Here is a 25,381-nt window from a genome sequence, read left to right on the forward strand (position 1 = left end):
GCCCAGGACCTCAGAAATTTGTAAATAATTATCTTCCTTAGGTGCCCTGTGGTTCCCTCACAGGAGGCAATTCTCATCAGCTAGTGGGTAAGTGGGTGGGTGGGTGACGTCCTTCTTGTTAACACACACAAACATATCAACACTCACTCCTTCCTACTACTTCACCTCCCCATCCTCCCCTTCCCCCATCTACCACCATCAGGAGTTACTCCTACTCATTATCCCTCCGGAATAAAAGCATATCAAGATGGGCTCTGTCCCTTTCTCAGGATCTTACTGCCATGGGGAGGGGGTGGAAGTATTGAATGAGCAAACTTTGGCAGCTCAGTGGAGTGATACCACCAATCTCTTGTGGAGTTTTCTCTCCTGCAGTGTTAGTTTCTATGGTGGGTGTGGGAGGACACCAGCTCAAAGGTTCATTAGCCCTGTGCAACTCTGCTGGTTTGGGGAATTTTCCCTTTTTCTTTATCTTCCTTTGTTTGGAGATTTTTTTTCCTTTTTTTAAGGGAGCATGGGAAAGGAAAAAAGAGGATAAGGAGAGGAAAGCGAACTAATGCATAAGGTATAGGATGGCTTTCAACCAGGAGCTATCTACCATGCATACTAGCCATACAACGACTGCCACTTTTTTTCTTTTGCTAGTTTTTGTATTTTCACCATCTTCTTGACATTGCTTGGCTTGAATTGGGTCTGGGATAAAACTTCACCAACCCCCACCTTTGGCATTTTGTACCATTAAGGACATATCAGCACAGTAGCCTTTGTGGTAATGATTTATAATGGCACAATAATTTGAGACTTTATTTGATACAACAAAATCAAACTATGCCGAAGTGTCTCAGTTAGATGTTGTACACGTTGAACAGGTATAAGAGTTTTGCCAAAACTATAAGTTTACTATTAGTAAGAGCAGTTGGAAGACCAAACCTCTCAATACTTATTTGATGATTTTAACAGTTAAAGAACCTGGGTTCAAATCCTGCTGTTGGCACTTACTACGTGACCTTGATCAAGTCCCTTAACTTGGGCTAATGTTTCTTCATCTGTGCAGTGAGGGGGTTAACTAGATGACCTCTAAGGCCCCTTCAAACTCCAGATCTATGATCCTTTGTCAAGGTGATATATGAAGGACAGATGGTTCAGTAATCTTCTAGAACATAGAGGGTAATCCTTCTTGATATAAAGTTCCATATATTGATGCCATGAATTTAAAGGAGAAAAAAATTGTATTTGACTCTGTAGATAGCAAACAATTAACAGTAATAACAATTTACATGTAAATACGACTTTATAGTTTATAAAATACTTTGCTGCCAACAACTTTGTGAAGTTGGTAGGGAAAATATTATTTTCATTATCTTCATCTTATAATTGAAGAAAGGGAGACAACTGTGGCATAATGAAAAAAAGACCTGTATCAAAGTCAGGATGATCTGAGTTCAAATCCTGTCTGTGAAACCTATGAACTACCTTATCCTGGGCTGTAGACACTTTACGCAGTGCCTCTAAAAGCACTGTATATTGCATAAGCATTTCCCATTGTTAAAAGAAATCTCTTTACTGTGCTGTATCCTTCAGCCCTATACCACTGAAATCCCAGTGATGATCTGAACTCCTCTCACCCCTAAAAATGAGAAAACTCAGTCTCAGAGATGTAAAGCCACTTGAGCAGGATCACACAGCAAATATTGGAAGTGGGATTGGAATTCAGATTGCAGGGTTCCCAGTTTAGCACAGTGTCGTAACTAGTGTACCACAATGCCTTCCACACAGTGTTGTTGATGAATTGACTGACTGATCATGTGCACACTCTGTCTCTTGTGTTTTGCCTGAAAGAAGCATTTTAATGCAGAAGGATGATATAACATCAATTATTGTTATCATATAATATAATGTTATATATATTATGTAATAATATATAATATCATATAATGTTACAATTATTAATTATTTTAATATTATATTACTGATATAATAACAATCAATTAAAAGATGAAACCAAACTTCAACATTAGCAAGGAGGTCCTTAATATCCCACTATTTCAGTAGCCAGCCTTCAACCTGTGGAAGGGAATATGTGTCCCCACTGGGCACAGTCACTTCATCAAAGTTAAGCCTTGGATGATCACAAATGCCACGATCCCCTTCCATTCCCCACAGGAGATCATTCCTTGACACATTGTGTTAGGGATAAGGTATAACATCTGGGTGTCAACTCTGGGCAAGTGCCTTCTAATACCTTGTTGGTCACTTTCTTTATCTGGAGGAGTGAAAATTCCTTTCCTTATCCAGTAATCAAAAGTTTACATGAGACGAGTATTGTGGAATTACTCTGCAAATTCCTACCACAGTTATGTTAGTTAAATCAATGAAAGCTCCCCAATTTAAAACGGAGGTGATAGAGCTGATCAAAGCCCCCTTAGGGAAAGTATATCACAAAATCCTCATCTGAGGCATGAGTAATATGCAAAATATGATATAATGTATATAAATAACATACACATACATATTTTTATATGTGTGTGTGTTTGTATACATATGCTCACACACATAAAAACTGCTAAGATTCTTCCTGGTGAGTAGATATCCCTCCAGATAAATTATATCCAAGGAATTCAGGACCAAACACAAAATATTTTAGAACAGCTCATGTTGGCTAATACGTCAGGGATCCACCGCACCACACTCTACTATAGACAGTGCTACACCACCCATTCATCTCTTCAAAGGCCTTCAGCAGGGCCTCCCACATAATATTTACCAACCCCAGAGACAAGTGTTGCCTAGTCATCATAGCAAACAGTACCCCAAAAGGTAGCCCAAAATTTCATATTCTTCCCCTCGTTTGGACTATTTTCTCCTTTTGTGGATTTTGTGTGCCTAGCTCATGTACATGTATTCTGCGTGCCTCTCCTCCATCTCTGTCTGTCTCACTCTTTCCCCCTACCCCTTATAATACACCTGCAGGCACATATATATGCATGTGCACACATGGACTTGCACTTTATTTGTTTCTCCCAGTTTTATATTTGAGGACCATTCCACCTTGTGGGGAGGGAAATGGTAGTCTAAGTATAAATTGATTAATGTCTGTGAAACCCTTTGAGAACAAGAGGCATTGTACTGGAAAAATGTTCATTGCAATTAGTAACTGACCCCATATTACCTCAGAGATCAGAACAAGATACTTGCCATTATCCAAGTTCGAAAATACCTTATATCCTTATCTCAAGGAAGGTCTTGCTGTCTCCAGATAAAAATATTCTAAAATGCAAATTGCTTAAATTTCTCTAAGTGACAGAGAAAGTACCAACCCACCTTGGTAGGAGGACTTTTCTCACCTGGGAATTCCCCAGGCCAATGAAAGCACAGTTCCTAACCTTATCTTTTAAAGAGCTAGCTTTTCCCAGAAACTGAATAACAGTCTTCCTTCAGATAACAGACAATTGAGGGATTCTTTCTCCTTTTCCAAGATAATACAGTCTTCTTCCTTTTATCCAAGGCCAGGAGTCAAAAGAAATTTAGGTCTTGCTTGCATGAGCTGGGATACCTCAGACTAGAGGGCATTAGGCCAGACAGATCTCCTTACTGAGAAGCCTCCTTCGGTGATGCTCAAACTGTTTCCTTTCCCCCACTCCTCCCCCTTTGTTTCTGCTAGTACTCCAACCCAGCCTAACTTGGGCATTGTCTTATTACCATTCCAAACCAAATCAGGAAGTTTTCTGAAGTCTTCTTTACTGAATTCTTACTGCCTTTTCTAGGCTTACACATTTGGGACTGTATTTTCTAGGTATCCTAGGCCCAGAATGAAGGTATTTGAGAGAAAACCCCACCATCACCATCAGCACACATACACACACACACACACACACACACACGTGAATATGGCAGGGAGAGGCAATTTGTCCATGGTTTTCTCTGAGGACACTGAAGCTTCAGGTTTAACCACACAAATGCAAAGTTACTCAGCAAATTAGTGGTAAATCTCCAACTTCCATTACTTGGTTTCCTTAGCTCCTAGACTTTTTCCATTTCTCTCATGGATAACTAAATGCTAGGTATGGGCCCGTTTCTCTTTTTTTTTAATCACTAGCTCATAGAAGAATGTATCTGCTTCCAAGAGAGGAGAAATGGGATTTCTCCAGATACAGTCTGAGCTTGTTCAGAGATAGCCCTCGTCCAGATGGGTGCTGTTCACATTCCCTGTCAAAGTGAAATAGAAGCCCTTCCCTGTTTTCTGCTCCAGACCCAAATCTTGTGAGAGGGCTTTGGCAGTCATGATTATTTTATGGGACAAGGAAGCACTAACTTGAGAAAGTCAGCCTAGTCCTGAGAGAGAGGAACATTGCTGAGGTCAGGAAGGAATCATGACTAGAGGAAAGATTTGCCAGGTCAAAGGCTGAGGAGGAAGGTGCTTCATTCCTAAGTGAACACAACAAGCAAGGAGCTTCAGCATTTCCTTTATTCCCTAGACTTTTATCTTGTTAACACATGGTCAACCCTTCCCCATCCCCCACTTCCCACCCTCAACCCCTGCATCCACCAGCTATAGCCTGAATTTGGACTTTTCTCCCGAGCTTTGTCAAACCCAGGAGAACATAATGGATGTAAAGACAATGTTTGCAGCGCCTATGTGCCTAGCTGGTCATATAGAGAAGGGAATGTTAAAATGAGCAGGACAGGGGACCCCCCAGGAAGAAACTAGAAAAAAGAAATCCTTTTATACTTTCTTCATAATATGTCCTAGACCCTCCACCTGTGCCTGCCGGTGTAGAAGGAGGTCATGGCACTTATCCATGCGGGGAATTCCTATTAATTATTAGTCATGTGCTAAGGTTCTTCAGAGCCTCCATTTTGGCTTTGAGCTAAGACTACATATGCATAAAGAAATGGACAAGCCCTATGATTTCATCTTTGTATTTGTATTGTATTGTATTGTTTTCGTTTCATTTTTGTGTGAGGATCAGGAAACTCCAGATCAGATTCGCTTCACTAGTTGTACCAAGAAAGACAGCTTCAACTTTGCAACCTCTAGTATAAGAGAGCTGCTTAGAGCAATGAGAATTGAAGTGACTTTTCCAGGGCCATACAGCCAGTGTATATCCAGCTCTTCTCAGCTTCAAGGGCAGCTCTCTATCCCCTACCTCGTACTGCCTCAAACATTTGTGTAGATTATATTCAAATATTCAACATTGGCTAATGACTACAGTTGAGGAGAGCAATTAACAAATTTGTCAATTTTAGTTACAATTGTATTGCTAAAGATAATTGTTCGAATATTACCTATTACTGGCCTCAGAATCTGGTCCCCAGTTGTTAAGTGAAAATTGTAAACTTTATTTGTGGGAATGAAAAACATTCTTATTTGCCAAAAACAGTAAACAAAACAGGTATCTTAATTACCTTTGGGATTACATGTATAAACATAGCAAATTTTTTATTGCTCTCTTCTGTTGCAAACATTAGTCTATGTAACTACATAATAATGTAGCATTAATAAGCTTATATGTAATATAAGTTACACATCTTCGGTAGTTCCTTTGATATTGAAAACTTCTTTAAAAGTTTGTATTTCCACTTTTTATTAGACTCTGAATAACCCAGGCAAGCATTTGCTCCTTAAGTATTCACATCTTCCATACTACAATTCCATACCAACAGCGCATACACACCTACTAACCATCTAACTACCACCCCCCTAAAATTACTAAGAAACCTTTGTGGCACTGTGTGAATAACAAAGACAGACCTTGGAATCCACTTAAAATTTAGCTGCAACTTAAAATGACTTTTACATCATGAAACTTTCATGTCACTCAATCTGTAAATAATTTTAGTGTTATATGTCAAACCCTGCGCTAAGCTCAGGGAATACATAAAAAAGGCAAATAATAGTCTCTGCCTTCGAGGAGTTTACAGTCTAATGAAAGAGACCACATGTACATAAATCGATATATACAAGATACATAAAGATAGAAACAAGGTGGCCTTGCAAAGGAAAATATTAGCAGCTGGGGCAGGTGGGGAAAGTGGGAGGAGCCCTTGGAGAGTCACCTATAGAAGTTGTTGCTTAAGCTGATTCTTGATGGTGGTCAGAAAATCTAAGAGGGGCAGATATAGGGGGAGAGCATTCCAGGCATGAGGAACAGTGAGTACACAGGCACAGAGATAGGAGGCAGAATGTCGTGTATGAAGAACAATGAGGGGGCCAGTATGACTGGACCACTGGACTCATGGAGACAAGCAATATGTATGAAGACTGAAAAGGTCAGGTTATGAGAGGGCCACAAAATGGAGTTTATATTCGATTCTAGAGGTAATCGGAAGCCACCGGAATTTACTGAGGGTGCAGAGGGGCATGGTCAGGCCTGCTCTTTAGGAAAACCACACACTCATACAAGTTTCAAAAATTCATCTCTTTTCTCCTTGAAGTAGACATGTTTAAGCACAGAACTAAAGCAATCACTGAATACTTGTAACTCCTATTCGATGATAGCTTGCTTACATGTGCCATTGCCAGAAGTTTCAGAAATATGTTAACTAATAGCTGGATCCAAACTTCCCAGACTTGGAACAGTCAAATACTTAGGCAAGTAAGATGCATTGTCAAATTGTAGCATCCCAAACAGGCAAGTTTATGTTGTCCATAAGCAGTAAGTTTTATCAACTCTAAACTTCTCTATAATCATATTTCTTCCATCTGATTCTAGTCCAAAATCCATGCTGCAAGAAGCCTGAGTGAGATTGCTATTGACCTGACTGAGACAGGAACACTGAAAACTTCGAAGTTAGCCAACATGGGTAGCAAAGGGAAAATTATCAGCGGCAGCAGTGGGAGTCTCCTTTCATCAGGTAAGGGCTTTGCTTTATTCTATTGGAGTGTGCAAATTATAACACAACTTCATACCATCTGGCAGAACTGTGCAGGTCTGGGAAACAGCAGTAGCTAACAGAACAGCCTGGTGTATAGCAGCATGTTTTTAAAAAAACACACCCAAAGTTGGGAGTAAACTGAGATATCATGTCACAAATGTCAACAGGTGCTACCAAAAAAAAATTAAGCTGCAGCTGCCAATCAAATGATAGTTCAGAGTAAAGAGGATGATTTGTAATACAATAGTCTTTTCACCCACACCCTAGGATCAATCAATTAGTCATACTTGTTGACTGATGGCCTGATCCTCTGTTAGTAATATTATCTCTAAATAGAAGAGAAAGTGGTTTGTGTGTGTGTGTGTGTGTGTGTGTGTGTTTTCATGAATAGAGGAAATGCATCGTAATGGAACTAACAGAAACCACTTTAAAGCAATAGAATGTATTTCCCAGTCATTTTAAAGAAAAAGTATAGAACCATTTCCCCTAATTATTTTGAATGTGAAAGACTTATTTTCAGGGGACACCACAGCAGTGTGTTGGACTGATATCCAAGGCTTGAGTTTCACAGGCTCACCTTGGGCCTTTGTCTAGTGACTTCTTCAATAGAAAGCCAGTTTGCAAAGCAGTCATAGGCAAACCTTGACAAATGAAAGTGCTCAGATAAGCAAGTCTTTGGCACTGTCACATGGCTCAATCTCAGAAACTGATAGGATTTTATCATTGGAAATGACAGTAAAGAAGGAGTACTGCCATCTGCTCCATTGTTGCACCCTGCAGACCATGGGACTTTCCCATCTGAATTGTAGCGGAAACCTCTATATGCGTTGTTTCCTCCATTATAAGGTGAGCCCTTGAGAAAAGAGACTGTCTTTTCTGTTTTTATCTCCAACACTTTACACAGTGTTTTGGCCAGAATAAGTACTCAATAAATGCTTTTTTCATTCACTCAATAGGCAGAAAAAAGCAAAGTTGCTAAAACCTCCCCTACTATAGCCCTCAATTTCCTGGAAAGCTTGTTAAGTGAGCCTTCAGGTTGACCAGAATAGAGGAGCTTTGAAAGCAGACAGATGCAACGATGATAGAAGCTCAGATTTCTCCTAGCCCTGAAGTGTGGCTTGCTCATGGCCCTGGAATAAGTCTTTAAAGCTTTCGATTTATGCTTCTTTAATAGCTAATCAGGAATAACTACTACTAGTAAATCATACAGACATGCCAGAAAAGAAATAGTTTCAAGCTAAAAATGAAGGATTGAGGAAAATCTCCTGGCAAGTACCTTCTGGTTGTCACTGATGGGGGGCATCCTTGTTTACTAATTACCAGTTGCATCTTTTCCTTACTGTCTAGCTTTCAGACTGAGATTTCTGTGATGGCTATGCCTTTGGGCAAAGGTTGGAAAAGCAGGGAAGGCAAATTCCTATGAGGCCAAATTACTAAGGGCCATGTGCCAACCTTCCCACTGGAAAAATCCTAAAAGTGAAGGTTCCTCCACAGGCCACTAGACAAATGCTTAACTGCCCATTAGAATAATCCAGCCCTGGTTTGGGAATGTCAGAACAAGAAAAGCAGTCTGAAGCCTTTCTCATCTTTTCTCAGCTAATGTGTATCTGAGGAAAAACTGTCTCATCTCCTCTCGAGCCCAGGTATCGGTAGACCTGTTGGTCCTAGTGATACATCTCAGAAGTATCCAGCTTCTTTGGGTGACTATTTCAGAGCAGTCATTCTAAATGGGCTATAATGGTTCCACAAAGTCATTTCAGCCAGGGACTGACTTAGAAAGTTTTCCCTTCCTAAAAGCACTTACCTACAGAAAAGAATACAGTATAATTTAGCAGAACAAATAGTGGACTTGAGAAACCTAAGTTGGAGAGTTGGATCTACCACTTAACTTGGGCCTATCGCTAACCTCTCTGAATCTCAAAATAATAACATGAAAACTACCTACCTTATATGCTTACTGTGAGGAAAAAAAACATTTGCAGAGTACTATAGAACTATATTATTAAATGAGAACAGAGGCATCTGGTTGTCATAATTGCTAAATTCCTGTTCTGAGTCCCAAAATTCATCTTTTCGTCAACCACCAACCTGTCCTTGCCTCATTTCCTTCTTCAGTATCATGGAACTAATGTTATTTGTTCCTAAATGTCTGGAGAGTGGTAGAGGCTCTCCACTTCACATTGCAAAAAATTTGAGATCCTCACATCAAAGCCACAGGATTCCAGTGAGAAGCCCATTCCTCTACCTCTAGTTGCCACCATTTATGGAATCTCTGGCTAAGTAGCAGAGAATAGGTCAAAAGCTAACAGCTGTGTTTGTCTTTTGGAAACAAAATATGGCGGTCTACTGAACAGACAGTGCTGAAAGCTAGATCAAGTTAGCACCCACATTCCTATCAGCACAGAGCCCTTCTCTGTATCTAGTCCCCTCTTAGCCAGCCCTGTTCATTTTTCAACTTTGGATGAATGGGCATATCACCATGCTCATTTCATTATGCTTTTATGTCCAGTTCAAGATCACTAAGTACTTTCTGAACCTGGTCTTGTGGTGACAGATTCTTCATCGCTGCTCTAAAGCTAGACAAATTAAGAGATTTCATGTCTTGATGAAGACCACAGTGTAGACATTTGGCCGAGCTGAGAATAGCCTCCAAATGTCTAATACTTACAATATTGTAGCTTGTTCCATCCCTGAAGTCTCCTGTATTGCCATGGAGTCTTTCTCTAGAATGTTAGCCATGTCTGTAACAGTGATCAGAGTGCTCTTTACGCTGGGAATGTAAACCCACAATCTCTAGAAGCTCACATGGAGAACAGTTTACTATCAGAAACAGACTGCTTTTTTGAAATAAAATAATGTTATTCCTTCTTAAATAGAAAGCAGCCCATTTATATTGTAGCAATCACATTGACATTATTCATGAACTTGAAAAAATGAAATAAACATTTGTTGAACAATAATAATAACCACCAATAGTTACAAAGCACTTGAAGGTTTACAAAACTTCATATAAATTGCCTCAGTTTATATAGATTGCCTCTTGAATTGAATGGAATGAAAAGATAAGTTTAAAAAAAAGTTCTTTTGATTTTGTTCATTTGGAGGTGAGGGGAGAGGATTGGGATTGCTCTACAGACCCTTCTTTGAAACTTACAGTCGTAGAGAATTTGCCTGGAGTCTTGCTGCCAAGTCATTTTTTAGTCTTGTCAGACTCTTCATGACCCTGTTTGGGCTTTTTTTTTTTTTTGTCAGAAATACTGGAGTGGTTTGCCATTTTTTTCTCCAGCTCATTTTACAGAGGAGGAAACTGAGGCCAACAGGGTTAACTGACTTGGCCAGAGTCACACAGCTACTAAGTGTCTGAGGCCAGATTTGAACTCAGGAAGATGAGTCTTTCTGACTCCAGGCCCAGTTCTCTATCCACTGCACCACTTAGCTACCCTCAATGCCTGGGGGCATTTTAATTAACTTTCTTACAGTTACACCACCTGTACTGTACTTGAGACTGTACTTGAACCCACATCTTGACTCTTAAGACAAAGCCTTCTAGCCTCCTCTACATTGTGCTCTCTCTTTGTTCTCTGCACACTTTGCATTTAATTTTTTTAGATATGAAAGAGGTTTACAAATGCATGATGGTTTAAGCTTAGTGATCTTTAGTTCGTTAGTATCCCAGCCCTTCTCCTTCTCCCTACAACTCTCCTATACTCAATGAGCAAGAATTTTTTTTAAGGAAGAAAGGACTGAGGAGCGAATCATGCACCAGACTAGGATCGGAGGTAACTAACTGGCCCAGCTAGCATGTCAAGTCTTTCCACTAATACATGTCAGAGCCTGAAAAGAGGTTTCAGATACTCTGATAATAGGCAGCTTAGAAGTTCCTGAGGTTAGACCAGTGGGAAGCTGGAGGATTAGCTACCAAACAGGAAGTTTATCATCAGACACCAAACAAGGAGAGCTTCTTTAAATAATAATAATGATGAGAAACAGCTTCAGACACCATAGATCTTGTCACCAGTCAGATGGGTGCTGCTCCTGGCAATTCTTTTCAGTAGCTGTCAGTAGCCTTGGTCTTTCCTAATACTAGAAGAGGACAGAACTCTTATGTGTGAAGTTAATGACAGTTCCACTTCTTATGGACCCTTTCTCATCCTCCTTTCCCTATAGTGGGCTACATGTCCTTTGTCTTAAGAAATCCTGTAGCTCAATTCCTTTCTCTCTTTCCTTTTCTTGGCATTGTTAATCCCATAGCCTTCTACTCAACTGTTGACTGACACATATTATCCTTGCTCCTAATGTTTCTCATAAACAGAAATTGAACTTAGTACATGATCCTCATCCGTACAAGGAGGAGGGTAAGTTAGATCATATTTTTGCTTCCTTCTATCTCTAATGATCTATGACTTTGTATTTTCTTTCTCATCTACTGGCATATGCTAGGAACAAAAACATCTCACCGGGAAAATTAAATGGAGAGGATAAGGGCTAAATCATTTGAAGGACGGTGCTCCTTGGAACCCTTCCAAGGCTATAGTGATAGAACTAGATACCTAAGAGAGATCTACTATACAGCCTTGTAGGTCTCATCTAGTAAGATTTCCATATAAATATTATAACTACCTAATGAAAGAATCATGGCCAGTGTTCAAAGGATCATAGATTTGGAGCATGTTATCTAAACTTTCTGGGCTTCAGTTACTCATCTATAAAACAAGGGCTTGGTGCTAAACCAAGTACCAAGCCCTCATTTTATAGATGAGTAACTGAAGCCCAGAAAATTTAGATAACTGTGTTCAAGGTCACCCAGATGGCAAATAGAAGAGCTGGGACTCAAACTCATGTCCTTTTATCTAATGTTCTCTCTATGTACTTCTACTGTGCCTCTCTGTAGGGGTACAAGAATCTCACTTCCTACCCTTCTTCATGTATGTGAAACAAGATCCTTCCAGGTTTGCTGCACCAAAGGTTTAAGGCCACTCTTGGGTAGCCTATAGACGCAGTCTGGTCAGGAGTCTCCTTGACCATCAGAATGGAAATTCTGCAGAGAACATACCGGACCAGTCAGACCTCCAAAGAATCTTCTGGTCTTTTACTATGGGCATTGCTGGCTTTCAAAAGAAAGAACAAAGCAGGACCTCTTCAGTTTTCTTTGATATAGAATTCTCCCAAAAATGTGCCAATACAAACTCAAATCCTGTATTTCCACAGCACTGAATCTCACATCATGTTCTTAGTGTGCAGTTCCTGTTGAACTCATTGAGTTCAGCTAATGAGTACCATGAACTGAGGAAGGCAAGAAGGCAGAAATCACTTTCCTGCATTTTCCTCCTAGTATTAACAGTTTCTACCAAATGGTTATAGTTCTATATTCCTTGTTTTTGCTTTCAAGGAACCGAGTTTCATAGACAGAGATGAAGTTTAGGTACACAGCCATGAACACTGATTCGTAACTGAGTCTTAAATGATTCATGTATATTCTGAATAAATAAAGTGTGATTATTCTTTTTGTGAAAATCTGAAATATTTTCACTTCTAACATGTTTTGCTTAAACTTGTGAAGAGGGAGAATGAGGATAGATTTGAATCATAATATGTATACTCAGGTCCTGAATACAAAGCTCTACATTTTCCTTTATAGTGGGACACATACTGCCTTGTAAGTAGATTATATCCCCTTGGGAGAGGGGAAGTATTTTAGGGTTTATTCTGAACATTGTTTAGGGAATTTGCCATAGCCAAGGACTCTTTGGTTGGTTGGGAGTGGGAGTAAAAAGACCATGTGTGTGTTTTTTTCTTTTCTTTTAAGCTATTTAGAGAAAATTCCATAAAGTGACCAAGAAAATGCCAGTGTTCCTGGAGGGATTTTGTGGGTTTCAATACCAGCATGTAAGCAAGTAGAATCATATCTATTTTTTACTTGCTATCATAATATCTATTTTTAAAGAATTAGAACAGTGTGACTGATGCTGGTGTCTTGAATGAAAATTTAGAAGCATAAACCATTCATTTTCTACATTCCCCCTTACTCCAGAGGTAGTTTTTGCTTGGGGATACAGTTGTGGGACAGGACTTAAAAGGTTTGGGGTTTGTTTTTTTTCCAGTTCTGCCTCTAATTTGCTTTGGGACCCTAGACAAGTCAGTGAACCTCTGTCAGCTACTCTATAAAATGCCACAGTCATTTCAGAGAGAGAGGGAACTAGAAAAAGAGAAAATGAGAGAGAACTAGGGAAGGAGAAAATGAGGGAGTGAAATGTATAGAAATAGGAAATAGATATTATAGTTATAAGATGGTGATTGAATACCTCCATCATATTCAGCAAGAACGTCAGTTGCTAAAGATTGTGTACCTTTGGCCTTGACATCTTGGAGAAAGTATGTTTTGCAGAGTTGAACACAGCTTTGGCTGGGGTCACTATAGATTCATCATTCTGCTGTTTGCACATTCTTATTCTCTTAACATTAACACTTCCTCCTATTGTTGGAAAGTTTATTAATAACTATTATAACAATGAGGCTTCCACAAACTCCTGCTCTGAAACCATAGATATGACCCTAGGGTCTCAAAAGCTATTTGCACAAAGTATAAGTCCCAACAGTTTCTAATATACTAGAAAAGGGCCTATTTTCCCATCTTAAAATATATTTTCATTCATATACTGATACACATACGTATCAAATCCTTTGTGAAAATGATAAGGAAACAAACAGCATCTCACAAACTATGTTCTCTAGCAGCCCATATCTTTACAGTTATACAACTGATGGAAAGGTGCACAGAATACAAGATTCCACTTTGTTTATTTTTTTAATTGATATCTAAATCAAGAGAACACACCACAGTTTTAAAGATTCTCCCCCGAGAAGCAGTCTCTCATCAAGGTTCCTTGATAAAGGTAACCACAGATGACTTTGTTCAACGTCAGGCAAGACATTACACAGAGAGATGTAATTGCCAAAGGTGCTTCTAATTCATGGAGGATGTTTTATGCTAGATTCAAATCAAAGAGAGATCCCTTGTAGAGGGCCAAGTCCTCTATACAATCCTATTTCCTCAGTTGCATTGATTACATTAATCATTCAGGACAGTATAGGCTTCATCACTGATGTCTGTGATTATTCAAGAAATCAGTCTAACAATCCATGTTTAAAAAAAAACCCTAAAAATAAGGATATGAAAAAAATACCTGTTATCCTGATCACCTCAGTAGTTCTTAATCTTCTCATTGGTAAAAATAGGTACAGCAATGTACTGTTCTCTCTAGGGTATCTCCTCAACTGACACTCCCATTCCCAGATCCCTGGGAATAAGGACAGCTACCTTAGGTTCAGGGCATCCTATGAATCTATATGCTGAAAAGTGGAGCTCACAAATTCCAGCTGATATACTTACTTTCAATGGTCAGCAAAAAGACACAATTAACTAAAAATGAAGGCATTTGTTAAGTGGCATCAGTCAGTCAACATACATTTATTAAGCACCTAGTAAGTACAGGGCACTATCCTAAGTGCTGAGGATAAAAGGAGAGGCAAAAGACAGTGTCTGCTTTCAAGGAGCTCAGTCTGATGGGAACAATAGCCCCAAAACATTTCCTCCATAAACCAGGGTTACACTTCCCCACACGTATACAAAGAATCAGCAGGAAGAATATATGTACATTTAGAATATACTATGTTGAAAGGCATACACCTGGAGAATATATGTAAACAACTTCTGGCACCGAATATCCCCAATGTCTTTTGCCTTCTGTTGGTGTCCTACTACTGTTCTTTCTGGGCACAGAATCTATGCTAGGCATGCCATTTAACTGTACACTCTGCAGCTCAACTCCTAAAGATCAGGCTGGATCTCTTCTCTACTTACATAATTGACTCTTAAGAATTGTCTCTTGCTTTGACTCCTACAGTGTCTCCTACTGAGTGAAAAGTTCCACTTCCAGCTATGGGCTTACATGGGTGGGGAAACGGAGGAAGAGAGAAATTCTTTTCCCAGGAAAGGAACTATTTCCTCTCAAAAGTTCTTCTTATCTCTGCTGCCAGGGTCACACCTCAAACTGTCTCTTGCCTTAACTACTTTCTTGAGACAGTGTCTGGCTTTTAAAGACATGGCTGACCTTTCGCCAATTAATGGCTAGCTTCTCTCTTAATTCCATCAGTCTTTATCAGAGACTTTCTTGAAATGTCACCAAGAGATGAGTATTAAGCTTCTATGCATTTCTTTTAAGACTGTAACAACTTATTCTCTGTTGCCTGTTCCCTACCTACTGTGATTTCATCTACTGGATCAAAGGGCAAAATCAACTGACAGGGACATCTTGATCAAAACCCTTTCCCAGTGTTTGCCTTTCCCCTCCCACCACACTACAATAACTACCTGTACTATTTTACAAGTTTTTTACGAGGATCAAATGAAATAATGTACGTAGTGTACTTTATTAATCCATGTAAATACCCAGCATTCCTGTTAATCCTCCAAGGAGCTTTTATATTTTAAAAGAGAACTATGTGAAGACAGTGGTAGATACAAAGCAATGTCAATCATTCGGCCATCCTTTATCAAGCACTGCCATCGTGCCAGGCATTGGAATGCAAAAATAAAAGCCGAACTCAATTCAAGCACCATTTCTGAAAGGAAACTCAAGAAGTTTATTTTGGAGAAGGGGAGGAGAAAAATACAAATAGAAAATAAATACAAGAAATATACAAAGTAGATATAAAATATTTCCAAGGGATGGGCATTACCATTTGGAGGAATGAGCTTCCTTTCCAAAATGGTGCTTGAACAGTTTGAGGGGAAAATAACAACAACTCACTACTAGGTATTCTTCAAGGCAGAGATGAGAGTAGAGTGTATTCCAGGCATGGAGGAGAGTCTGCACAGTCATAAAATCAGAATAATGGGAGATGAAACGTCATGTATAAAGAAGAGCAGTTAAGCCTGTTCTACGAGAAGTCTGTTCAAGAAAAGTAAGCTAGAGTCAGATTTTGAAGCACTTTAAAAGCCAAACAGAAGAATTTTCATTTTATCCTCGAGACAAAAGGGAGGAGACCCAGGAACTTCTCATGCAAGGGAGTGACATGGTCAGGCCTATGTCTTAAGAAGATTATTTTAGCAGATATATGGAAAGGGGAGAGACTGATTGCAAAGAACCCAAGGAACAGCAAGGAAGCTGTTATAGTCCAGGTGAGAGGTGATGGGAGCCTGAACTACGGTGGTATTCATATAAGTGGAGAGAAGGAAAAAAGAAAGATATATTGTGCAGGTAGAATTGAGTGCATTGGGTACCTGATTAGATATGAGGAATGCACTAGAGAAGTTAAGATAAGTCCAAGGTTGCAAACCTTGTGACTAGAAAGTGACTGGAAAGACAGTAATATCATTAAGAAAAACAGACAAGTTAAGAAGGGCAGGTTGGAGCTGGGGTGGAGTGGGGTGGGGATAATGAATTATCTTTTGGATATGTTGAGTTTAAGTTGAATACAGGCCTTCCAGTTAGAGATGTCTGATTGGCAGTTGGTAATATGGGTTTGGACAAGAGACAGAGACAGAGAGAGGAGAGAAAAAGAGAGACTCAGAGACAGACAGACAGAGAGACAGAAAGAGAGAGGGAGTGGGGGAGAGACTGACCAACAGACCAGGGTTACATATATAAGGTCTGGGAGTCATCTGAGTAGGGATAATAATGAACCCAGTACACCAAAAGAAGGAGTGTAAAGAAAGAAAAGAAGTAGTCTGAGAACAGATCCCTGAGGTATGCCTTTGCAGAAGGAGTGAGACTTGCTAATGATCCAGTAAACGGGTCTTAGAAAGAATGGTCAGAAAAGTAGAAGAATCAGAAGAGATTAGTGTCATGAAATCTGAGGGAAAAGAGAATTTGGGAGGAAGAGGTATACCATAAGAAAAAGCTTTCAAGGCATGGTGTCCTTCTTTGCCAGATCAAAGAATTTAAAACTTTTTTCACTAGGCTATAAATAGGGAGGCATTGAATGGTTTTTAGCAAAGGAAAGATATAATCATATCCATACATTTGGATGATAAATATGGTAGCAGGCTGAATTGTAAGTTGGAGAGGTGAGATAGCAGTGGAAACAAGAAGACCCATTAGACTATTTCTGCCACCCATCCTCTAGTGTAGATACTGCTGAGCCACAAATTGTCCAGAAGAAAAAACAAACCTTATATTACTCAGCTTGTGCATTAGCACAAGGTATGTTTGTTTTTCCAAGACTTTCCCTTTTTGCTGTACATTTATGTAAGCTTTCACACTAAAGAAATTTAGGAACCTGATGGAAAATTTCCTAAGCATGACTGAGAATTCAAATAGACTAACACAGACTAATACTCTTGTTAAAGGCCCCGTTTAATTCTTAGATAAGGTGCCTTGATAATGACCTTCAGAAAAGCCACATTTAGGTTCTATATAAGTTATATTTGATCATCTCACATCGCCTCTGAATTCGTCTTCATGAAAGGAATTATGAATTTTGAATGGGAAGTTAGTGTCCATTTCTTTTTTTCTATAAAAGAAATTCAATCTTTTAAAAATGTTTTTTCTTAATAATTATACCATGAAATATATGCCAAAACTTTCCCCCACTCCACTGATCTACTTTAATTCCACTTTTCTAATGCTTATTTACCAAAGACCTAAGCAGGCAGATTGCCATTTCCTTCCTTGCCTTTCAGGCAACAGAATTCTTTCTTCTTCTTGAGTCTGTTTAGCTTTTCCCCATTGCATTCATAGAGAGAAGCATTCCTCCTCTATGTTGAAATCTCTGATCCAATCAGCAATGTTTCATCAAATAGATGAGCAGAAATTCCTGATGATCAACAATCTTCTCCTCCAGGATGCATGCTCATATCCTGTGCTGAGTAACTCAACAGCTTTAGAAAGATAGGAGCAAATCTTCTGTCCTTGTTGAATGAGGATATCCTTCTATTTGTTCAACGAGCCAGGAAGAGAGCTGTTGTTTGTGCTTGCTGGTGTTCCCTTAACATCCGGACCCAGTGAATCAGACCTCCCACTGGCGTGATCACCCACTGCACTCACTGGACTTCCCCAGCTGACGACCAACAAAACAACAGCTTTTGGGGGCAGTTCTGTCTGGAAGATAGGTAGACTACTACTTGGGTTATTTTCTCATTCCACAGCTATATATGTCATGGGTATCTTTCATAATGACTGTCCAGCTTTGGGTAAGTCATTTTACTACCCTCTAACCATATCTATAAATAAATTGAGAGATTTGAGATCAAATTTTTTAATGTGATCCAATTTTCATTTTGTATAAAATCATTTTGATCAGTTATCAATCCAATTTGATTATTAGAATAACTGAAAACACAGATTTTTTTAATCTGGTGCCTTTCAAATCTAATTAACAAATATTTATTGAAAACTCACTATGTGTAAGACACTGTGCTTTCATCAGTCATTACCTAAGACTGAGTTCCACCAACTTTCAGATCAGTAACATATTACAAGTATGAAAACTGGATATAATATTAAAGTCTTGATTTTCAAAGACATTGTTCACTGTCATCAATAAAGCTTTCTCTTCCTCTGAATTTTCATAAAACACTGCACATTTAGAATTTATTAATGCTCCCTGAAAATGATATTTATTATGGTGCACTAGAAGAGCCCAATGAATAAGGTGCTGACCTCGGAATCAGAAAGATCTGGGTTCAAATCCTACCCCTGACCCTTACTAGTCATGTAACTGGGCAGGTCACTCAAACTCCATGTATTTGAGGAAGATCTACCAAGTCATAGACGGATTGACTATCTTTTGCTTTAGATCATTTTCCTTTCATGAATGTATTCTGTGACTTATCTACCAAATTATACATGGGTTGAATATATACTGGCTTGGACTGTTTCTTTTTACGCATTTATTTTGAGACTCTCCAGATAGTTATAAGTTCCCTGAAGACAGGTGCCATATTTTATATGTTTTTTTAAATCTCATATCATACCTACAATAATTTATACATAGGGATTACTTACTAATACTTGGCTGATAGACTGTTCCTGTTGCTTAGTTTTTTTTCATGTACTTTTCTTTAGCCTATATTTCTGATTTTATTATTCTCCCTCTTGCCCCAGGAATCTGTAGTGAAAACTCTTCTCTGTCTCTGTATCTGTCTCTCTCTCTTTCTCTTTCTCTGTCTGTCTCTATCTCTCTCTGTCTTTCTCTCTCACACACACACACACACACCCCATAGCCTATTGAATATAAACCAAAGCCTTTAGGGAATCTTCCACAATGTGGACCCAAACTATGTTTCCAACCTTATTCCCACTTCTTCATGCATTCTAAACTCCAGCCAAACTGCACTCACTACTCATCCCCGAAAAATATTCTGTACTTTTCTTCCTCCATGCCTTTGCTTTGCCTGTACTATTGAAATTCTACTCATCATTCAAGGCTCAATTCCAATGCCACTTCCTTTATATAACTTCCCACAAGCCACCAAATAGAAGTAATCTCTCTTTTCCTCTGTGCTTCCATAGCAGGTTGTACATGTCCTAGGGTACTTTTTTCTCTATATTCTTTCTATTGCCTGCATGTATTTATAGTCTCCTATCTTTCCTACTAAATTGAAAGCTCCTTCATGACAGGGTTTGTGTCATTTTCATGTCTGTAGTACACACTATTCCTCATCCATAGTAAGTGCTCAGTAAAATGCTTGTTGAATTGAATTGAAATTTTTGACTCTGGTACTTTCAAGAGCTTTCCCACTAAGGTCAGAAAGAATCAATCAAGCATTCATTAAGTGCTTACTATGTGCTAGGCATTATACTAAGAACTAGGGATACAAAGGAGGGGGTTGGGAATAAAAAGAGGGTAAATTCAAATTAGGGCATATGATTAACAAAAGGATTCATGGAAAAGGGAATTCAACTTGTAGGTTAAAATAACATTGTGCCATCATTTGCAGATTCAATTTTTCCATGCTTTTCTTGTCCCACATTGGCATAGATTCCCAAGAGCTGACTATACATGAATTCAAGGTCTTGTTTTTTAGGTAGTTTGGCAAAGCCCAGTAGGCAAAAAGGATTGTAGCTTGAGAAGGGACTTGAAGTAGATGGGTCTTAATCTTGCTGCTCTGTAAAGGAAACAGCTACAGCTAAGGCTGATGGGACATAGAACAGACCACTTTGTTCTTAGTTGAAATGATTCCCAGTGACCTAAGGGTGACTTTCCTTAAGAGTGAATAGTACAAGTGCTTGGATCCTTGTACATCTTTTTGCTTTCTTGTTGAAGTTGTTATACTTAGAGAAGAAGGACAAGGGCCAGTAAATGTGACTTGGTAGATTGTTCTATTTCTCTGCATCATCTAGAGATGTCTCTAATTTTTACTTAGTAAGAAAAAAGAAACCTTTGCAGTTTCAGTTATTTAAACATATATAAAACTATTTTTAATTTTTTTTTATTTTTCCCCAATTACAATGTAAAAACAATTTTTAACATTTATTTCTTAAAATTTTGAGTTCCAGACCTTCTCTCTCCCTACCTCCCTTACTGAGAAGGCAAGCAATTTGCTATAGGTTATACATGTGCAACCATGAAAAACATATTTCCAGAACATATATAGAATCATAAGAAGCAATATAGGTGTGGTGAGGAGAATGCTGGACGTGAGATCAGTGGATTTGAGCACTAGAAAGTCCTGACTGTGACACTGACTTGGCTGAGTGATGATAAGCAAGTCCTTTATCCTCTCTCAGCCTATTTCCTTCTCTGCAAAATGAGAAATAACAGATTTAAAGTAAGCCTAAAAGCATTCAAGCTGAACATTTTACAGATAAGGAAACTGAGGATGAGAAAGGTTAGTAGACTCGACTCTATTATGTTCAGTAACTACTTCATAGTCTTCTCCATCTTCAAAAACCTAGCCACCTAGATCTTTAACTCTTCATTTTCCATAACCTATCTCTGTTGTGTCTCAGTAATTCACTGGACCTCTCCCCTCCCCCACACTGCAGCATCTCTCCACCTCCCCCCAAACCCAGAACAACTGAATTTGCCCCAGGTGCTGGAATTCCTCCTGACAGCTCTGGCATGCTCGTTAACAAGAAATCCTGGAAAAAAAGAGTCAGAAACTCGGGGAGTTTCATGAGACTTCCACTGCACCCACACTTCTTTCTTTGGCACATAGTGCCTTGGCACTTGGTATGATTGAGTTGCAAAGTAATAACAATTTAATTAATGTTAATTACCCATTTTAGCCTTTGGCAAATGGTGCTGACCAATTCTTAAGTCTTCCCATAGTACAGTCTGGAATGAATGGTCTATCATTATCATCCTAAGATTATACCTCCCTGAGCCTAATATTGTTATGATTTATATTCGTTTTAAACAAACACTAAGTTCACATTTACTTTAAGAAAACATCATTCTCCATTAAGAGATTGGTTATAGAGTGAAAAGAGAGACGAATTTCCTTTGGAGTCAATATTACTTTAATCTCCTTTGGTTTGAATCTCTCAGTCTCTTTGGGTTGGAGTTTATATGTAGCATTATGAATATTATATTATGTTCTCAAATGATGATGTAGAAAACATAATCATTAAATTTTCCACGGTCATCAACTTTGATTGGTAACTATTACCTTAGATAACTAAATTAAAATACAAGATGACCTGACCAAATTGGGAAATTAGACAGACAGACAGGATGAGATACAGTGCAGTGCTGTTAGATACAACATAATTCACTTAGGGAGGAAGAAAAACCTGTACTAAATCAAGATGGCTGGCTTTTTACAAGCATCCTCATCCCTTCCCTCCCCATCCCACCCAAGACACATACATCTTCAGACTAGTGCTCTGGGTCAAATGCAAGCAAGCCCCAGAGCAACAACAGGCTGCCATAGTGGCATAGATCAACATGAATATACATCAGAGGAACCACAAGGTAACCCTTTCCTACTCATTGGTCAAGTTTCCACAAGAGAAACTGTATTCAGTTTGGGGACATGCCATTGAAGCATGATAGAGAAAACCTAATGATAATCCAGAAGAGAGAGAAAAATGAATGGTTACAATGTTGAGACACAAATCCTACAAGCAAAAGCTAAATAACAGGGATTATTTTCTCAAAGGGAATAAAACTAAGAAGGAACTTAATAACTCACTTCAAGTATATGGCATTCACTGTCAAATTTATTCATCAAGTGTTAATTAAGGGGCTATTATGTGCAAGACCTGTGGAGAAGGGCAGTTAAGTGGCACAGTGGATAGAACACTGGACCTAGAGCCAGGAAGACTCATCTTCTTGAGTTCAAATCTGATCTCAGACATTCACTAGTTGTGTGATCCTGGGCAAGTCACTTAACCCTGTTGGCCTCTGTTTCCTCCTCTGTAAAATAAGCTGGAGAAGGAAATGGCAAACCATGCCAATATCTTTGCCAAGAAAACCCCACATGGGGTCATGAAGAATCAGACACAACTGAAACGACTGAACAACATCAACATATGTAGAAGATATTATGACAGTGAATCCAATTTCTATGTAAACTAGGTATAAAAAGAATGACATATGCCCAAATCACAGAGGGAGGCATTTAGGTGATGAATTAACTTCCTTAACTGTATGACTCAAGACCCACTGAAGTTCATTACTGGTGAAGAGGTAGAATGTTGAGTGATTGTATGTAAGTATTAGAGTAGATTCGTATTTTATGGATTGGCTTAAGTACTGTAGTGCACAGAAGGATTCGGATTTACTCTTGGTGGAAGCAACATCAGAAATGATTCACTCTGGAAATGAAAACTGTCTTACTCTTGAAATAATCTTTCTAGTTAGTTGAACACAAACACTGTGCTCTTGACTTTATGTTCTTGTTGGTCACATATACAGAGTACACACCATTGCTACCGATCAAAAGCATGGTAGAAAGATTATTTGCATATGTAAAAAAGATTCTCATACATGACTTATTCCAAAATTTGCTTATATCAAACACACATCCACATCTAAAAGCCATTCCAAAATGTACTTTCTAATTCCTCCTAATGTCAGTTCATTTTCCTCTTAAAAGGCAGGGTGCTATCAAGGAAACAGCATTGGTTTTGAAGTCAGTAGACACAGGTTTGAATCTTGCTTCTGTTTCTTCACCTCTGGGACCTTGGACAAGTCATTTACCCTTTTTTGAGCTCAATATCCCCATCTGTAGAAAGAGGAGTTGGAAAGGAACTTCACCAAAGTCCCTTCCATCTTGAAATCTGTGATCCTTTCAAACTCAAAATCCTTTGAACCTTCCATATTCATATTGGTATCCTAGAAAACGTTTAAAAATATGCATAATGATAACTGGGGCAGCTAGGTAGGTGTGACATTGTGGATAGGGTACTGGGCCTGGAGTCAGGAAGTCTAAAGTTCTAATCCAGTCCCAGACACTTACTACCTTTGTGACTCTGGACAAGTCCTTCAACCTCTGTTGGCCTCCGTTTCCTCATCTGTAAAACAGGCCTAATAATAGCCCCTACTTTACAGGGTTGTTGTGAGAATCGGATGAGAAAATAATTGCAAAGCATTTAGCAAGCAGTATATGTGTTAGCTAGCATTATCATTATTATATGTCACTTGAACTTTTTCTGATGTTGCCTTAGTTCTATTAGTTCCACTGAAATTTGATGACGAGGTCATTTGGTGAGTGGCACCTCTGAGGGAAAATAAACTTGCTAGAATGATTGTCTTCCACCTGTTCTGCTGACTGGCTACAAACGCAGCTTAGCACTGAGCTCTCATTCAACATGAACGCAAGCCTTGCAGCACCTGTTTCATTTCATACTCTCTTGCTTGCTAGGATTTATCCCATATCCACAGCAGAGGCTCCAGTGCAATTCATGAGTATTCCAGATGTGCGTCCCATTGTCAGCCAGCCTAGTAACACCAATGTTTATCGACAGGTTCCCAGGAGTCAGATAGCTCTCAGTCTGCCAAGAAGGACATGCTGGCTGCACTGAAATCAAGGCAGGAAGCTCTGGAGGAGACGCTCCGCCAGCGACTGGAGGAGCTGAAGAAGCTGTGCCTTCGAGAAGCGGTAGGCAATGGGAATCTTGCAGCCTTGGAAAACTGTGTTGTGCATGAACATGTATCCAGAAACACATTTATAGGGGGAAAGGGTGGGAGCAGTGGGAAGGACATAAGCAGAGTGAAAATCCTCCAGAGACACTCATGTAGTCTTTAATGAAAAATTGTCGGAAGTTAATGAACCACACCGAAACTTATTTCATTTGTTGCCTGCTAAATCTTGACTAGTACCGTTCTTGAAAGTCCAGTGAATGGCTGGCTTCTGCCAAGAGTTTGTGACTGTCTGAATACGATATTGTTATGGCTTGTGTTGGTCTTAAAATAGGATAAAGTTCAAAGTTGGCTTAATAAATCATATTTCCTATTGAAAGGGTGGGTTAGGGGTAAAAGGGGAAATCAGTGTTTTCACTTGATGCATAAATCCCCTTAGCCTCCTGGGGCTTCAGTTTTGTTAATTCTTTCTTTTTTCTTTCTTTCTTTCTTTCTTTCTTTCTTTCTTTCTTTCTTTCTTTCTTTCTTTCTTTCTTTTGTCTTTATCATCCTTCCTTCTTCATTCCTTTCTTCCATTTCTTTCCTCCCTTCTTTCCTCATTCTTTCATTTCTTCCTTCCTTCTTTCTGTCCTTCCTTCCTTTTTTTCTGGAAAGAGCACCGGACTCGGATTCAGAAGACTTGGGTTGGAATCCCAGCTCTGCTACTTACTAGCTGTGTGACCTTGGGCAAGTCACTTAACTTCCCTGAGCCCCAGCCTCCTCATCTGTAAAATGGGGATGCTAATACTTATACTACCTACCTCACAAGGTTGTTGTGAAGAAAGCATTTTGTAAATACTAAAGCCTATACATGTGAAGTATTGTCTTCCTTCCTTCCTTCCTTCCTTTCTTTCCTTCTTTCAATGAAGTTTGCCCACTGCTATTTTTTTTTTTTTATTAACAAAGCAGTATTTATCCAAGCCAGTTGTGCACACTCATCATTTCACAGTTCATTGGGATTTGGAACCTGCTACAGCCCCTTGCCAGTGCTTCTGCATGCCTACCTCTGCCTCATTTTCCATTTCATGACTATTTCTGAGCATTTCTGTAGATGTCATTTTGAAATACAAAGTATATGATATATGTGGGGAGGGAGAGAGAAAAGGGTGTATGTGAATGTTCTAAATGTGTGCATGTGTTTTAAGTGTGTGCACTCCTCAGAGAGGTTGTCCCACATTACAAGGGGTAAACAGTCCAAACTGGGAAAGCACAAATGAGATCTCAGCTTTGGTTGAAAGAGACATGCTTCCCTGCACCCCAAATAATAATGGCTTACAGAAGGAAAAATGAGACAAGGGGCCATAGACTGAGATCATATTACATTTTTCCTTTGCTTAATTATGGTCTGGATTGATTTAAACTGGAGTCTGCACAAAGCAGGACCATATTAATACAAATCCATTTCAAATCTTAGGAAAGCACAGGGCCTAGCCAC

General features: G+C 39.1%; 1 protein-coding gene across 7 annotated transcripts in view; it reads left to right on the plus strand.

Annotated features, from left to right (window-relative positions):
• FRMD4A (FERM domain containing 4A) overlaps positions 1-25,381 on the plus strand; it is a 547,164-nt gene that overhangs the window by 483,995 nt on the left and 37,788 nt on the right. For all 7 annotated transcript variants that reach the window (XM_072653270.1, XM_072653269.1, XM_072653267.1 and 4 more), the window contains 2 exons: positions 6,711-6,852; positions 23,793-23,926. In XM_072653270.1, coding sequence (XP_072509371.1) covers positions 6,711-6,852; positions 23,793-23,926 — 276 coding nt within the window. The remainder of the gene's footprint in view (positions 1-6,710; positions 6,853-23,792; positions 23,927-25,381) is intronic.

This window comes from Notamacropus eugenii, chromosome 3 (genome assembly GCF_028372415.1).
Source record: "Notamacropus eugenii isolate mMacEug1 chromosome 3, mMacEug1.pri_v2, whole genome shotgun sequence".
NCBI lineage: Eukaryota > Metazoa > Chordata > Mammalia > Diprotodontia > Macropodidae > Notamacropus > Notamacropus eugenii.